The 18,264-nt window shown below is 48.1% G+C and overlaps 1 protein-coding gene across 4 annotated transcripts in view; it reads right to left on the reverse strand.

Annotated features, from left to right (window-relative positions):
- LRP1 (LDL receptor related protein 1) overlaps window positions 1-18,264 on the reverse strand; it is a 360,219-nt gene that overhangs the window by 57,418 nt on the left and 284,537 nt on the right. For all 4 annotated transcript variants that reach the window (XM_063119223.1, XM_063119221.1, XM_063119222.1 and 1 more), the window contains 10 exons: window positions 18,084-18,235; window positions 17,461-17,585; window positions 16,803-17,174; window positions 10,957-11,146; window positions 7,697-7,901; window positions 6,512-6,704; window positions 5,264-5,389; window positions 4,037-4,165; window positions 3,108-3,227; window positions 1,561-1,674 (listed from right to left, as the gene is read on the reverse strand). In XM_063119223.1, the coding sequence (XP_062975293.1) occupies window positions 1,561-1,674; window positions 3,108-3,227; window positions 4,037-4,165; window positions 5,264-5,389; window positions 6,512-6,704; window positions 7,697-7,901; window positions 10,957-11,146; window positions 16,803-17,174; window positions 17,461-17,585; window positions 18,084-18,235 (1,726 nt within the window). The remainder of the gene's footprint in view (window positions 1-1,560; window positions 1,675-3,107; window positions 3,228-4,036; window positions 4,166-5,263; window positions 5,390-6,511; window positions 6,705-7,696; window positions 7,902-10,956; window positions 11,147-16,802; window positions 17,175-17,460; window positions 17,586-18,083; window positions 18,236-18,264) is intronic.

Below are 18,264 nucleotides of genomic sequence, written 5' to 3' on the forward strand. Positions count from 1 at the left end.
GCGTTTTTCCAGATTTTTAATACTTGAGACACGGGTGTTTTCCCCCCTGGATTAAAACTGGCAGCACACTTCATTCTTACACTCAGAAAGCTGCCTATGCCTTTTTCTTAATCGCCTGCCAGAACAACGGGAAGGCAATCCTTCGTACGACCGTGGGCTATCCCATTTCATCTTGCCTCCCAGTATCCCACCCTTCCGAGATAGTAATTTTAATCCCGTATTATTAAAGGGGTTACAGCTAATACTTCCACATTGATCAGTGTGCCTATGTCTAAAACAGCACATCCATTTTCCTTTGTGGGTGGAACTTGCTGTTGTCAGGGAATCACCTAACCCTGATGTATTAAGGGCTCAATAATTTAACCAGTTCCTTATGGTTACATTACCCGAGTTATTTCTTTTTAAGTTTGATAACCTGTATTCTAGAGGAGATTGAATTTGCAAATCTGCATCTGCAAGCTGGAACCTGCCAGTGTTAGCAATTCTTTTAACCATGCAACCAGGTTCAACTACATTAACATCAGGTTGGATTCTTGCCTGTGGCATCACGTTTAGGGGGACTCCGCTGTCCCACCCTTCCTTTTGCCCCCTCAGCCAAGGCTCAGGGATGGGACCTTGCTCTCTGGTCAATGATGGTATTCCTGGCATTCTCCCCATGCTTGTCAGCTGCAGTGCAGGCAGTGCAAGAGAATCTCAGTGTGCCTTTACTTCTCCCTCTCTCTGGACGATGTCCCTGGTCATATATTGGCAAAGGGGGAATTAATGCTGCATGGCGAACTCTCAAAATCTGGTGCCCTCCAGATGTTTTGAACGCCAACTCCAACCATTCCTTGACCATCGGTCGTGCTGGCTGGGGCTGGTGGGAGCTGAAGTCCAAAACACCTGGGGTGGGGTGGGGGAACAACACCCAGCTGGTAACAGCTCTTGCATAGGAACTCTTTTCCTTTTCCTAAAGCTTTTAAAACTTGATTTTGTTCTGACTTCTATACTGCCTGTTTGGTGCATCCTCTTCCCCGCCTTATTGTTTTGTTATGATTTTATTAGAATGTAAGCCTATGCGGCAGGTTCTTGCTATTTATTGTTTTACTCTGTACAGCACCATGTACATTGATGGTGCTATATAAATAAATAAATAAATAAATAAATAAATAAATAATAACTCTCCAATCCAATAGGCTACGGAGGGTTGGATGTACTCAACATGGTGCAGCAGCTGAAGTTCTCCACCGCACGGATCAATCTTCCGTGTGGCACTCTAGTGTGCTCCGACAATCAGTTCAGGACCTCCTGCCATAACATGTAAGATTTCTTCCAACGCCTAAGCCCCGAAAGGTGGTCCAGCTGGGTTCATAGGTGGCTGTTTTCCACTTGCGTGGCATGGGGAGAGCTTCCACCGCAGCCTTTTCCACGCTCCCTCTTCCTAACCTGCATTGTCACCTGGCTCCCACACCAACCCCCCTCCTCCAACCCGTTCTGACCGTCCCAAGAGCGCGCAGCTAAACGCGCTAGGAAGAGGAGGCACAACCGGGTGCCGTGCGATGGGGGTCTCAGCCTACTCACTGCAGTTCATCTCGTCCGAAGCATCCTCGCAGTCAATTTGTTGGTTGCAGCGGCTCGAGTTGCCGATGCAGGTGCCGTCCCGGCAGCGGAACTCCGTGGCAGCGCAGCTCGTCTCTGGAACGAACGGGGACCGCAGTGAGGCTCATGGTCACTATCACATTCATTTTGTCTCCTGCTCTTCTCCCAAGGAGCTCAGAGCAAGGTCCATGGTTCCCCCCTTGTCACACTCGCAACAGCCATAGGCTGAAGGCAATGGAGCGGCCACAAGTGACTGATGTGGGTTTGCCTCCCAGCCATGCACTCGAAACACCTCCCTTAGAGACCATCTCCCTGTACCAGGGGTGCTGAACCTCAGGCATGTGGGCCAAATCCGGCCCACCTGTGGTCCCAATATGGGATCCCCAGGAAGTCATGTCCCCTTCCCTTGGCTGCCAATCATTTAACGGTTTCCCAGGTTTTGTGCTCTTTCCCATTCTAAAAACTTGAAATGCCTCCCCTAAGGCTTTGTGACTTGCAGTAAGAAATTGAAAGTAAAATACGCCGGCAGATTTTGCCTTTGGCTCTTCCCCTTTTGCCTTTGGCTCCACCCACCACTATGATGCGACCCAACCCCCCCCCCCCCCGAGAGCCTCTCTGAAATGGAATGCGGCTCACGGGCTGAAAGAGTTTCAGCACCCCTGCCCTATATACACACATCCCCTCTGAAGATAAGAGTTTAGCGTGCCAGACTAAAGCACAGTTTCCTTAAGCGGCTTGGGACCTTGATACTTAAGGGAGCGCCTCTCCCTCTATATGCCTGCCCGAGACTTGAGATCTGTTGGAGGAGCCCTCCTCCGCATCCCACCAACGCAACACATATGCTATGGTGTGACATGGGAGAGGGCTTTCTCTGTGGTGCCCCCCCCCCGACTGTGGAATGCCCTCCCCTTGGAGGCCCCACTGGTGCCAACGCTGACTTTATTCCGGCGCCAAGTAAAAACATGTTTTTTCAACAAAGCCTTTAATGGTTAAATTCACCTGGCCTGCACATTGTTTTAATTGTTTTTACTGCTTTTAAATTATATATTGGTTCTAACTTGATTCATGGTTTAATTTGTTTTTAGCTGTGTAAATTTATTGTTTGATATTGTATGACTTTCTCTGTACGCCACCCTGAGATCCTAGTGATATAGGGTGGGATACAAATGTTTTAAATGAATAAATGAATGAATAAATAAATAAATAATACATTAAGACCACCAAAAATAGTGGCGACTAGCCATGGTTAAGCATTGTGTCTGCACTGGCTGTCGGGTCTGGATGAAGCGGGGATCCCAGCTTGGGGTCCAGCAGCATTTTTACATCCACTCCCACAGAAGCATGAGAGCAACACAGCATCGCCAAAGTAACGAGGGACCTCAAAGGCTCGAACTGCCGGGGCGCAGCTCGAAGGTGGTTTTGTGCGCCGAGGAATGCTTAGTGCAGCAGCAGGGCACTGACACATTGTCAGGGTGGGATCATTCGCAGGAATGACCCTCCCAAGGCATCTCCCCAGAATAAGCACTTACTGTTACAAGGCACTTCGTCGGAGTTGTCCCCGCAGTTGTCCACCCCGTTACACCAGTCTGCGATGGGCACACAGCGTTTGTTGGTGCAGTGCAGGTAGCCTTTCTTACACTTGCGGCTGTCTGCAACACAAACAGAGTCAGGGTGAGGGGGTGGATGGGTGGGAGAGAGCGAGGGCGGCCTGCAACCTCAGAGGTTTCCTCTGAGAAGGTTTATGGCAGCCTTCCCCAACCTGGTGCCCCCCCCCCGATGTATTAGGCTGCAACTCCCAGGATATGATGGGAGTTGCAGTCCAATACAACTTGAGGGCACCAGGTTGGGGAAGGCTAGATTATGGGGATCTCAGCCACATGAAGGTTCCTTAATACAGATCCTGTCCCAAGAAGGGGCTCAGTAAACACAGAACCAAGACAGACCCCGGGTTCAGCAGAACTTGATGGCTGAGGATGTGACAGTGTTATTCACACCCCTCTTTAGCTCCAGGTATTCAGAACCATGGGCTCATCTCACTCACCTGAGCTTGGCTTTCCTCTCACCATGGCGAGGGAGGCGAGCAAGATTACCATACCCTATACACATACATACACAATACACACACACACACATGCAGCTTACAGACAGGCACAATGGGACAAGGAAATAGGCTAAAATCTACTATGGTTGCACCTCTAGACCTCAAAAATTCTCCCTTCTCCCAAGGATACAAGAAAGGTAGTGTTCCAGTCAAGCCACCGCCCCTTCTGCCATTTTAACCATTGGATTAATTTCCTCCGAGAAGAGGTCAGAAGACACAGGACAACTGGAAGTTGGGCCCTTGAGACAAGCCGCTATATTAGTATCATGGGTGCAAGGTTAGGAATCAGACTTCTCCATGGGCAGGCGAGCAGAAAGGAGAAAGAAGCAGGCAGAGGAGCAATGGAAGAAACCTTACTGCAGTAGGACGGCTTCTCATCAGACTTGTCCTTGCAGTGGGCCACGCTATCACAGGTATGGCTGAAGTCAATACAATCACCATTTCCACATTCAAACTCATTGTGCACATTACAACTGGAGTTGGGAGCTACGGAATGAAAAACAGAAATATGTGTAAACAGCTCAGGTTTCATGGGAGGCTGCTTGAGATGAGCTCTGAAATCCCCATCCGGCTCCATGTTTGCACCTGACATCTGGAAGGGGCACGTCTCAAGGTGGCTGCAGCAAAGTGCAAAGGCGCTTTTAGAAGACTGCAGATGGAGAACTGGATTGGGCCAAAGTTAGGCTCCATTGGAATAGGTTGGGAGATAGAAAGACCGGCATGCAAACAAAACACGCAGGTTGCCGCAGCTATCGGAATAACTATGTGCATTTACTATGACCCTCTATGTAAGTCACATTCCTGATGAGAAACTAGTGGTGTCAAGAGGTTTGGGAGACTGGCGTGTCCCTCTCTCCCACGTAGGGAGGGTTCTGCATTTCCATATCTGGATTTTTACTCATTGGTAGAAGTTTAATGCCAGTCTACAGCCAGAAAATTGGAAGGGCTCCCCTCAGTCCTGTGCCTTTTTTGTATCCCAGTCTAACCGCTTCTTTTTCTGTTTCACTACACTCATATTCTTTATTTGACTGCCAGGTCCAGCACTCGTCATGTGATTGTCACAGAACGCTCAAGGCATTGCGCTGCATTCATTCTGGGATTGCTATAATCACACACCATACAAATGCACACACAGGGCTACGCATTTCGTGTGCTTCCAGACAAAGGATGTTTCACTGTGATTCAACCCACCTGAGACCCTATGGGGATTTGCCAGTTTGAATTGTGGACTGACAGATTAGTGGGTAGCAGAGCCTACGGAATGGATTCTTGCATGAAACCCTACTTAACTCTGCAACTCGTGTGTTTGTGTCTGTGTATTTGTGGGTGGCGGGGAGTGCTTCATTTCTGGTGTAATGCTAAAGTGTGCAATTCTCAGTCTTAGCATCTAAACATGCCATAGGAAAGCAACGTCTTACTCCATGGACAAAGAGATCTGGAGATATAACAGATTGTCCCTCCCCAACATACCCATGTTCAAGCTCTTGTGCCTCTCAGTATGGATGTATCTTATGGGAACAGACACCCAAACTCACACACTTCCCTCCCATCCACAGGTCCCAGTATATCCTTGTGAGTGCTCACCTCTGCAGGTAAGATCGTCTTGCAGGATCCTTTCACCACGGCAAGAACAGTTAACTTCACCCATAGCTGTGAGGAGGCACAGGTCCTGGCACCCACCATTATTCAGTCTGCACAGAGAGAGCTCACCTGGGTGGAAGAGAGCCAGAGCAGGAGAGAAAGAGGCATGCAAAAATTAGGGCAGGCAAGTATTATTTATTTATTATTATTTATTACATTCATATCCCGCCTTTTTTCCTCCAAGGAACCCAAGGAGGCATACATAATCCTCCTCTTCTCCACGTTATCCTCACAACAACAAACCTGTGAGGTAGGTTGGGCTGACTCCTTCAGTTTCTTCCCCTCCTCCCTCCCCATCACTTCTTCCTTGTGTGTTGTGTCTTCCCAGGTTGCAAGCCCACAGGCAGGGCCTTTTTTATTATTATTTATTTATTGCATTTTTATCCCAGCTTTTTTGCCTCCAAGGAACCCAAGGCGGCATACATAATCCTCCTCCTCTCCATTTTCCCCTCACAACAACAACCCTGCGAGGTGGGTTAGGCTGAGAGTCTGTGACTGGCCCAAAGTCATCCAGTGGGCTTCCATGGCCGACTGGGGACTAGAACCCGGATCTCCCAACAACCAGTCTGAAAATTTTAGTCACTACACCACACTGGCTCTCTTGTTCTGCTGATTGTGTATAAGTCGCTCCGGGAGCTTCTTTGGCCTAGGAGCGGGGGGAGGGAAACCAAAGCTCTTCAATAAATGAACCTATGGCCCATTTGGAATCCACCAGGAGAAGAGCCTTTATTGTGGTGGCCCCTTCTCTTTGGGACTCCCTGCCCCTGGAGGTTAGGCAACACTAGGCTGCTTCCAACACCTCCTGAAAACAACTCTGTTTCCAGACGCCTTCATAAATTCAACTAATCTGCCAGTTTTTACTGGTCCTTTTGTTTTAAATTGAACAATTTTAATTTTCTTTTTTAACCTTCTTTCTTTTTACTGTTTATACCTATGTGCACCACTCCGGAATCTATTTTAGATATGGAGCAGTATATAAATACTGCATATAAATAAAGAGTTCTCTGAGGATCAGCAAGAAGGAAAACACCCCTTTCCCCTTCTAAATCAGCAGAATGGCAATTGAAGAGCCTGCAAGGATTACAGGAGAACTGGGGGGGGGGGGGGAGTGAGCAAAGTGAGGAGTGTCCCACCCTACACTGCATAAAGGTCGCTAGAGGGTCACCCCAAAAGACAAGAGGTTTTCCTTACAGCTGTTTGTGTCGTTGGCCACAGCAATGATGCCCATGGGTTGTTGGGGGATGTCAATGCGTAGATGCTTCATACCGGAACCCACATATTTATTGGCCCGCTGCACAGCACGGCGCACCCAGTCCGTCCAGAAGATGTAGTCACCGTAGACGGCCAGGCCAAAGGGGTGCACTGGCTCTGCCTTCAGGATCACCTGTTGGACATTATCACAATGTTGGTGTGGGGAGGAAAGAGTCAATCACTCTGGCTACTGACCAAGCACTAGAACTTGTCTCAGGACCTGACCTCATGCGTAGGGTGACCAACTGTCAGGATTTCCCCGGATTTTTCCTGGTTTTTGTTGTCTCCTGGATGTCAGGGGGGGATTTTCTGTAATTTTCTAACACGTCCTGGAATTACACGCTTTCCCCTGTAAGGCTGCTATTAGCACGGCAGGGGGGAAATGACACGCTTTCCGCAGGTGCATCATCCCTCTCCCACTGCTCCAATGGGGACCGTAAAAGGGAAAGCGTGTCATTCCCAGACATTATAGAAAAGGCCCCGATTGGAACAGAGGAGAGGGGCAGGAATGACATGCTTTACTACTCCAATCAGGGCTTTTAAGGTGGCGAAGGGGGAGGATGCATTTCCTGGAAGCCCCAGAAAGCCACTTTCTCACCCACCCACCCACCGGATGCCCTGTTTTTTGGTTTCCCAAATATGGTCACCCTATTCAAGCTCTGGCGTGGGCTGGTCCATGAAGTCACGAAGAGTCGGAAGCGACTGAATGAATAAACAACAACAAATTCATGCATAGCTTTCCATGTAGCAATAACTAGCGCATTAAGGTGCTCTCCTATCAACACCAGCACTAACCATATTGCTTTGGTGCAGTTTGTACCCTCTGGTCCTTTGCCCAAGCAACTCATTTTGCCCAAGCAACTGGTTTTCTTTCGCTTTCCTTCCTAACTGTGCAGAAAGGTAGGAAGCTACCCTATGCCATAGTGATGGGGAAGCAGTGCCCCTGCAGGTGTTGCTGGACTTCCAACTCCCATCAGCCCCAGACAGCATGGACAATGGTCAAGGGTGATGAGAGGCATAGTTCAACAGGTTCCCCCCGCCCTTGCTATGCCGGTTTGTGGGTAGCCACTCCTCTTGCCAGACTACCCTGGAGAAGAGCTCTGCTGATCTGACTGTGGGACTTACGTATCGTTTGGAGCCATCGTATTCACAGCGCTCTATCTTGTCCAGTGTCGCATCAGAGAAGTAGATCTTCTCCGCCTTGTGGTCAATGGCCAGACCGTTGGGTGTGCGGATGTCTTTGTCGATGATGGTGATCATGTTGGCCCCTGACAGTGTAGCCCGCATGATGCTGGGGTGCTGCTCGTTCCAGTTGGTCCAGAACATCAGGCTGGAGGGAAGGGGGAAAAGGGATGATTGAGGAAACGTTTGTGTGCCCTGAACAAGCTTTGAGCTACAGCCTTGCCCAACCTCACAGCCAGTTTGGCCAGAAGTTAGCATGGCTGTGAAGATATGCAAAGCAATTGGGCAAGAGGGCTCCAGAGGTCTTCCAGCCACTCTCTGCAAGGCTCCCAGGCTGGCTAGGCGCCCCATTCAGATTCTATCCGCAAGGCTTGCCCTGCGCACTTCAAAAGAGACCGCGCCAAGGCAACTAGACAGGAGAGCCAGGATTCTCCTGGATCTAGCTTTGCTCCGGGGTGTTCCAGTGGTGGCTCTGGCCAGAAGCACTGACTGGTGTATCAGCTGTAATCTGCCTGGAGAACAGGGGACTGGCTATCATGGCATATAATGTGGTAACCTCTCGGCTGGATTACTGTTATGAAGTTTAGTCAGGGCTGGGGAAAAGGGGCTGTCTTTGAAAAACGTTCCAAATCTACCACTGGTCCAAATTGTGGCAGATAGGCCCCTGAAGGCTGCTAGTCACATCACGCTAACCCAGCCCGCAAATAAGCCACGGTATGCCTAGCCTACAATCGGGCTTGCGGTGGCTCATCCCCCCCACCAACCCCCAGGCAAAATCTGTCTTGCCTCCACCCCCACCCCGCTGCTCCGACTGCTACCCTCTTTTCATTCCCCAGTTTTTCCAATATGGGTAGTCTTGTCTGGTTCGTTTCCTTGTGTGCTTCAGCTTTCAAAGGCAGCTGGGAAGTGGAGTCGATAACATACAAGGAAAATAACAAGGCTGCATATAGGCTAATTTGTGCACCGTTGCGAAGGACTAGAGGAGAAATAATAGTAAGCAAAAGGAGGGACCTGGTAGCACAATTCAGAAGCACCTAAAATTGGGGGAGGGGGAGCCAAAGGAGTAAGGATACCGAAAGTGGACTTTGCAATGTGATCCTCTCATTTTTAAGTGTTGAACTGACACTTCTCAGTGTCCCCCACCTTTTCCACACCTCCCCGAGTCTCCAGCTACTCCATGAATGGGAGATATTAACTCCTCACCCCCTTTCGCTCCATCCATTTTTGTCAACCTCTAAGGGATTTTTTTTAAAAAAAAAATGTTGGGAATATTAGCACAATTTTAATGACTAGGAAGCAAATGGAAGGGAAATGTATCCAATGTAAGGGATGGGAAATAAATGGAAGGGAAATTTGCGCACCTGGTCATGGAACATTTCCACTTTTAACTACGTTATCATTATGCCTTAACTCTGACCTGTGGTTAATGTTAATTACATTTATTACAGCCTTCCCCAACCTTGTGCTCTCCAGGGCATCATGCCCAACTCCCACCATCCCTGACCACTGCCCATGCTATCTGGGGCTGATGGGATTTGTAGTCCAAACATCTGCAGGGCACCAGGTTGAGGAATAATGATTTAGTGAAAAAAGCCAACTTCACAAACCACTATGTGAAATTGGCTTGATTTAGTAAACTATAACTAAGACTAACTACAGTTTGCATTTGGAAATAGTGCTTAAACTGTGTTTAGTTAAACAGTGAAGTGAAAGCTTCCAAGCTCTTCCTCATGACAGTGCCAGAAGAGGAGGGGAGCACATGAGTCCAAGGCTTGTTCATATAATTTTAAATCAGGGGTCCCCAACCTTTTTAGATCAGTAGCGATACTTGGCATTTTGAGAGGATGTTGTGGGCACTCACACAAAATGGCTGCTATTGAGGACCTTGCTGATTAAAAAAAAAAAAAAACAGGCTACCATAGTGTTTGTGGCCAATCATAAAACATCCATCTAGCAGTAGACAAACAGGTGAAGATAAAAGAAAAATAAGTTGCCCAAGAACCTAAAGACAAGGTAGAGGTGCAGCCTGACCTCCAAAATACGAAACCCATTTCACAGAAGTCAAACTGATGATGCTCAGAGACAAGGCAGAGGAAGGGAACCCAAAATGCCAAATCACATATCTGCCCCTCAAATAACAATAATAATAATAATAATAATAATAATAATAATAATGAGGAATAGGAACAGGGGCAGGAAGTCTTATAGCTACTAAGGAACATCCTGCAGGTGTGAAGCAGCCCATGGGCTTCAAGATGGGGAAAGCAGTGCTAAACCATAGTTTAGTGTTACGTCCAAATACAGGCCACACGTTCCCTCAATGCATTAAGAACTTCTGGCAAGGCTTTATTTAGGGTCTTCTTGTCCATGGAAGAGTGAACAAGAGAAGCTAGACCTCAGACCCTCTCTATGGTGGTATCCTTTTTTCAGAACTAACTTTCCATGAAGTGCACCTGGCTGATTCCCTTGCAATGCTGTGGAGATCAACCAAGACTTTCCTCTTTAAGAGGGCATGTGGTTTGCTGGGTTAATAAATATTTTGGTGTTTTAACTTGCCAGTTTGCTTAACGATGGTGTAGATTTTAAGTGTTTAACTCTTGATTTAAACTGATTTGTACTGTTCAAATTTGTAAACTGCTGTGGAAGCCCCTGAGGGCTAAGCATTTGCAGACTATTAAGAATACAAATAATGGCTGCATTCAAACATAATGTTAAGCCATAATTTATGTTAACCATGGTTTGTTGCTTTAACCATGAATTGTCTTGCAAACAAACTGCCGCTTGTTTTGCACCATTTCTGATTTGTTTCTCTCCCACGCATTCTGCCAGCCTTCAGAGCAGTTTCATCTTCAAGTTGCTCTTGCTAGGTGCCTCTATTTCAAGGTGTACAGCAGTGCAAACAAGCAAAGGATAAACCATGATTCTGGGTTCAGACATCACGACAAGCCATGGTTTAAACAAGTCAGACCATAAATTAACAATAAACCTTGCATTCTATTTGTGGATTACAGTTGACTAATAACCATGGATTGTTTGGACAGATGGGTTCAAACACAACAACCAGCCAGATTTCAACAAACCACACCGTGGCTTAGTGTTATGCACAAACCAGGCCAGTTAAAGGAACAAAGGCATGAATGAACATGATCTCCAAGGATTCCAATGGTTTACTTTCAAGTTGCCCAGGGCACATTGGAACCTACTTCTGGCACTCATCCAGCACAAACGCTCGAGGATGGTCATCTCCAGACATGGTGATGACAGTATCCCTCTCAAAGGCTCCCTCGCGGGTCTGATTCACGGTATGCCGGGTAATAGTGGATGTGGTGTAGCTTGTCCAGTACAAGGTGTCCCAACCGCGGTGATAGGCCAGCCCCTCAACCGAGCCAACATCTGTTGAGGGTAAAGCATGATATGACTTCAGCAAAATATTCATTTCCTTACACATCCTGTTTCTCTGCAGGCTTTAGCAACTGGATGGCAAGACTACCACCCCACAACCAGCTTGTCAAGGAATTAGTCCCAAATCCTGTTGTTCTGATGGAAGTCATGTAAACACAGCTTAAATCCACTTGACTGTTCTGTATCTTTGGCCCCAGCCTCCTCACACCTCACCTTGCCAAAAGATACAAAAACAATCACAAGTATCTGACAAATTGTTCTGGGGATGGAACAGGTTGGGAAAGGCAGAAATGATGACATGGGCGCCCCCCAATGCCAGTTTTTCCCCTAGTGCAATCTGACCACCCTGGAAATGTGAAGAATTGGTTTTTCAGTGCTTGGCCCAGGAAAGGAGGGGAAATTGTATTTGTATAATGGAGTGAACTGGTCCTGCTGTTCTATAACTGGTGTCATCTGTACAACAGGGGAAGAAATCAGCACCAGGGTGTCCATTTTAATCTATCCACAGTCTGATAATGTGACTTTATGTTGTGGTCTGACCACGATAACATGGCCATGTTTGCATTTCTGACAAATTACCTAATAAACCACTTGCCATGAACAGAACTTTACTAATTGTCTTCATTGATTTAGCCATGGACGCTTTCAGCAGGAAGAAATCACTGCCGTTGTCTGAAAAATGGATTATTTTAAACGTCTGCAATTAAAAAAGACCCTGAGTTCCTTCAGGAATGCTTTTTAATTGATCACCCGACGATGGACTAAAAAGCAAGGAGAGATTTTTCGTCTTCTCCCATACACCTTTGGTAATTGAAAACCGCCCGAAGGAAATGATGGCTTGATCGTCTTCAATTCCTCACTCTGATGTACGCTCCCTGCGTGATTGCCACCGAGGTCAATCTGGGGGAGAGCTACGTCCCTTCACTGCAGAGTCTCTGCACCCTGGCCAGCCTCATCAAGTCACCCACAGTCTGGCCTGAGCCAGGCTTCACCCACATGCATGGCTTTCACTTTAGCAAGAGTAGCTGCATCATGTCACTTCAGACTGTAGCCCTGGTTAGCATACTGCTCACCTGCAAAAGCACTACGATAACTCAAGGACTGGAACGAGTGGGAGAATGATCTTCCTGGGGCAGACATCTCTAGGGAAAGCCCATGGAGCAGAAAGGGTGGGAATTACCCCTCTCTACTGGAGATCTTGGAAGGCTGCTGCTGCAACTCATGATAGGCAGCAATGGACTAGACAGGCCAAAGCCTTGGCTTTCTATAAGGCAGGTTCCAATATTCATCATATGGCAATGGCAGCAGGACCAGAGCAGACATCTACCCACTCCCGGCTCTACATCAGCCTTCCCCAATCTGACGCCCTCCAGCTGGTTTTGGACTACCAGTACTTGCAGGTTTCTTCTCTGCTGCTTCTGCTCCTTTTTTATCTCCTGCAGCTCCACTTGCGTTTTTATCACCATGCGTAGCATACCACCAACTTGCAAAAGCCATGCTGGGTACTTGCTCCCTCCTCCTCTCCTTCCAACTTCAGCTTTGCTATTACTAACCGCGCTCACACGCTCAGCCTACGAGTGGCTAGATGCGTCCCTCCAGCAGAGCGGGGCAGGTTCGGGGGGGGGGGGAGTGGGGCGCGACACAGATCTGTTGCGTGACTACGCCAGGCCTGCCTGTAAACAGGCGGTAGATAGAGCGGTGTCGCGGGCAGGAGGAGAAGTAGCACTTTTGTGCCTGGCGCGGCCACTCCTTTTGTGCTTTGCGGTCTGGTTTTGGACTACAAATCCCATCACCCCAGACCACCACCCATGCTGTCTAGGGTCTGACGGGAGCAGCAATCCAACATATCCGGAGGGTGCCAGGTTAGGGAAGGCTGTTCTGTTCATTCTTTTCCGGGAAACTTCTCTTGCATTTTTTGTGTCTAGACCCAAACCAAATTCTTATTTCGGCTTCGGCTATTGGGCAGTATAGAAATGTAATAAATAAACGCATAAATAAACGCAGACACAAACAACCTAAGCCATTTGCCTTGATGAATGAGTTAAAGTGCTTCCAGACATTGGCTTGATCCAGCTTTTGTGAGATGACCATGTCTGGAGAGACACGGGGCAGCAACTTTGCTGAAGCTGGGTCTCATCGATGGCTGTAGAGAAGACCACCTGGGGGGGAACCCCATGGACACAGCCTTGAACTCTATTAAAGAAAGGTGGGATATGGGCAACTTGTGGCCTTACAGATGTTTTGGCCTACAACTGCCATCAGCCCCAGCCAGCATAGCTGGGGTTGATGGGAGTTGTAGGACAAAACATCCGGAGGGCCACAAGTTGCCCACCCCTGGTATAAACAGACAGCATGCTGTATACACGACAAAGCAAATGCCAACGGTACTGACCAGTTGCAATGTGCCGGCATGGAGCACAGAGGAAACGGCAACTCTTGTGCAAAATGAGCAACAGTAACTCCCAACCTTGGGCTGACAGCAGATCTTTCACCTATAAGTACTTCCCGTTTCGCTGCGAGCATTTTGGCTACCATCGCTGGGCAAGCTGATACCTGAGAGCTCATTTGGTTACACCCATCCAAACGTGTGCAGATTGGTGCCGAGGTGTTAATACATGGGGGCAGAGGAGATGGGGAACTTTGAACAGGTTGGTTTTCGTTTGTTTAGATTGGTGTCCCGCCATTAAATTACGGCAGCGTTGGCAAGAGCCTCTGTGTCTGATGGTGCAAAAGCACTGCCGGTGGGGGGTGGGGGGGAGGAATGGAGGTTTTACCCATGTCTATCTCCACATGCCAGGAGTGTCGAACCTCATTCAGAAAAAGGGCGGAGTTCCCTTTTGAAGATGCTCTCAGGGACTGCATTCCAGTGGTGGGAGGGACTGAAGGCAAACAGGGTGGGCCCAAAATACCAGCATCCTTTGGCTGAAGGCTCTTACTTTCAATATAGCTAAGCCTCTCAACCTTTTAAAACGAGGGGGCAGGAAAGAGGGCAAAGGCCGGGAAACCAGCAAACGATTGTGGGGAAAGGGGGGGCATAGGCATGTGGGGAACTCCAAAAAGGAAGATTTGGCCTGTGGTTCAACACCGCGTCCAAAGACAAGACATGTCAAGGTTCTCCAGGCAATTCGAGCCAAGACCTTGCTTGATAGCAGGCAACTCCCAAAGGACATCAAACTCTCTGAAGTCGCAGAGAGACCTGCCCGCATTTGTGACTCAGAGCAGAAAGCACAGGAGCTCTGCCTTCTGCTGGACTGGCCACTCAAGAGCAGAGGAGATGGGCAACCTTACGCACGAGCCACTTGGCAATGAACCATCCGGGCATGCCTACTTTGTGCATCTCCACCCCCTCAAAGTTAATAAACAGGAGAGAGCTAATTCGCTCCTCTCCAAATGAAGCGGTGTGCCCTGCTGGCGTGCCCTAAGCCAGTGTTTGAAGAGCGAATGAGGCATGTAGGGTGGCAGCGGCTCAACTACACACATTAGCAATGCAAACAGGAACACAAGCAGCAATGCCCCTAGGCACAGAAGAGTTTTTAGTCTCATTAAACTCACTGCTGTAATTCTAATTGATATACACAATTCAAAATGCAAGAGAAGGAGGGGGGGGAGGGTTGAGCGAGTGGAATGGACCTGGGACTGATTATAACATGCAGAACTACAGAGATATCCACCACCACCCAGGCCCCCCCATGCAAGTGCCTGGAGCAAACTTGCTGAATACTGTTTCAATCACTGCCTAGTTTCCTGTCTGAAGAACCGAGGAAGGAGGGTACACACAGAAGGACGCCCACTTTATCCAAGAAGAGGAGAATGACGGGTATTAGTAGCTCACTAAAGCTAGTCCGTGGATGGAACTGAGAAAATGGTCAGTAGCTGGAGATGCAGCCGTACAGAGATGGCTGCTTTTCCGGCTTTACGCAGGCATTAAGCCGGAAGCAGAAAGTACCAAGGAACTGGTGGATGGCAGAGTTATCAAAAAACTCAGAAGAATCAGGTAAGGGGCCCATACAAGCCGCTGGTCTAGCACTTGACTGAACCAGCTGGTGTGGCTCAATTCAATTCCAATTTTAACTACAGTGGCAAGCTATAATCAATGGGTCACAAGGAGGAAGTTGTTGTGTAATCCTGGGCACATAAGTCACAAGTCCTCCGAATGTGTCTATTGCAGTGTGCCAGGCTTGGACTGCACCACTGCTCCATAGGCTAGAGGCAAAACCCGGCCAAGCTACAGCAGAGCTGCATGGTATTGAAGAGTGCACTAGCTGGGCACCATCTCACACCTGGCATTCGACCAAAGAATTCTCCTAGCTATTTTAAATCTGCCCAATAACCCATGTTCTCTGGGCGGATTACAAACAGCTAAAAGACTAAAATGTGATACAAATATATAAAATATAGTATTTAAAGGAATATGATAGAATACAGCCCTGATGGTTAGGTGCTACCTCCAGGATCCAAGGCAGTAAGCCTTTGTGCACCAGTTGCTGGGGAACATGGGTGGGAGGGTGGTGTTGCACCTTGCCCTGCTTTGTTGGTCCCTGGTCGACAGCTGGCTGGCCACTGTGTGAACAGAGTGCTGGACTAGATGGACCCTCGGTCTGATCCAGCATAGCACTTCTTACGTTCTTAAATTGTGGCTGGGCTTATTTTATTTATTGCATTTTTATACCGCCCAATAGCCAAAGCTCCCTGGGCAGTTCACAAAAATACCCGAAGTTCTTAACTTTGGATATTCTTCAGCCATGCTCTTAAACACACCAGCTTGTTAACACTAGCAGACAAGAGATGCATGTAGCTTGGTCCTAATACTAGCAGTACTGAACATCCTACCACAAGGCAGTGATGTGGCTGGAAGACGACGATGTTTTCACTTCCTGAGCTCCATATTCTTTTGCTCAAGCCAAGGACACAGTCTGGGACACCCCAAAAAAAGTGTCCCACAAGGCTAGAGACTTCCTTGATTAATTCTGATTAAAGCCACATTTTGTAGGCCAGAGAGCCTAGCATTTTAAACATGAGTCTCTTTCCTCCACCAATACACTCTGTCTCTGGGGCAAATTGTCTGTCCTCAAGTAATTAAGTCTAGAACAGCTACGGACGTATTATTGCAAAGTGTGAACATGTGCATTAGAAAGCTTATAACTCCTAATAGATAGTTGCTTGTGTGATGTGACTCTGTTAACAGCTGTAGGAGATACCTGGAAAAGCTAATCAAGGGAAAAGAGTCTCTGCACCCCTGATCTACCCACTTCAGGATTCCTTCCACCATTGCAGGAGAATGGAGTAACCGTCTGCGCACACCCAAATCCCCCAAAAGACCTGATAGGAAATTCTAGAGGCCTATAACTCTCCTTCAGTATGCTAGAGTTCTGCTGAAGTATAAATCCTAATAAACCCGAGCCACTTGAATCCCAGAGCAATGGAAACACGGTGCCTCCTAATATTCTCGATTCACCAACCAAAACAAGATGGTTGACAAGTAATTGCTGTTCTTTGAGCGGTCCTCTGTGCAGTCCCACAGGTGTGGGCCAAAAGCCATGAAGAACCTTCTAGAGCCCATGGAGATCAGGCTGTTCTCTTCCACGCATTCCCCAGAGGAATCGCAGCCAGGGAAGAAAGAGTGGGGAGGGCCATGACAAATACTCACTCTCAACTATGGTTCGCCGTCCACTTCCATCATCATTGATTTGCTGGATGTTGCCAAAGTGAATGTCGCTGTAGAAGATGCGGTTGCTCCCCTTGTTGCCATGACGATAGTCGAAGGCCAAGGCAATGACGTTTTTCATGTGCTCGCCATCTTCAAATGGCTTAATGGGCGCATTAAGGTTGTTCTCATCCGACAAATGGATACTCTTGAGAATGGTGCGTTCCGAGTAGAGCAGGTAACCGTCATAATCCCGGCAGCTCACGCTATCCTCAGACAGCATGCCATGGGCACAAGCGCATGTCCGCTGGCCTTTTCCCCGGTACAGGCACAATTGCTCACACCCACCGTTGTTCAGAGCACACACATTGGTACCTGGAGAAAGGACGTGGAGGGGGGGGGCAATTAGCATTACGTAGGTTTACTGCCTGTTAATTATTATTTATTTATTTATTTATTTATTTATTTATTTATTTTATTACCCGCCTCTCCCTCTAGATCGAGGCAGGGTACAACACAAATGCAAACACCACTTCCTATGAGCGTGGTTGGCCTAACCCTGAGGTGGAGTGAAGCCTCTGCTTCAGGTAGGAAATTCCACTCCCATCCCAACGCCTGTCCAGATAATGCCTGGTGTGCAGGCCAGTCCCTCTTCACGCACCCTTTTGCCTGGCTCTGTTGAACACCTTGATGTCCTTCAGCTGTACCCCTATTCCGGTGCGCAGGAACACGATTTCTGAAGCATTGTCCTTGCTGCCCCTCTTAATGGATCCATTTGCGTGAGTCCTAGAAAGAAGCATAATGTGAGCATCACACCCAACACAAAGTGGTAAGCACAGTGTCCGCCTGGCTAAATGCCAAGAGAAAGCCAGAGCCCTCAAGCCTGAGATGCAAATCTGCTGAACGCGGGCGCTCTTTAATTGCGCATGACCCCAAACACACCACATTTCCCTTGCACACAAATATTATCCAACCACACATTTCTCCCTTGATTAGCACATCTAACATTAGACATGCATGCAGATACATATCCATGAGGCTCAGTATTAGGCATGGATGTGCCTAATACTGTATTAGGCATGGATGTGCCTTCATGGATGTGGTCCTTTCAAAAGACTGAACCAATATGCAACTATGTAAACAGGGCCACAATATCCAGCCCTAATGAGCACAGCTCTCTCTGAAAAGAGGAAGGAGCAGCAGAGCTGCTGCAAAAGCCATCTTAACGTGATCATGGCGCTCTGCTAGAGCAGCCCTAGCCCTTGATAGCACCGACACACAGACCTGTCACTCCAGTAGACGTAATCCTCAAAGACTGACACCGAGAACATGTCCATGTTGTTATTGGATAGGACAACCTCCCTCTTGTCACCGGTCTCCAGGTCTATGCGCTCAATTTTGTCTATCCGGGCATCACACCAGTAAAGCTTCCCATCCTAGAGAGAGAGAGAGAGAGAGAGAGATC

The sequence above is a fragment of the Elgaria multicarinata genome, chromosome 3, assembly GCF_023053635.1.
Source record: "Elgaria multicarinata webbii isolate HBS135686 ecotype San Diego chromosome 3, rElgMul1.1.pri, whole genome shotgun sequence".
NCBI classification, from domain to species: Eukaryota; Metazoa; Chordata; class Lepidosauria; order Squamata; family Anguidae; genus Elgaria; species Elgaria multicarinata.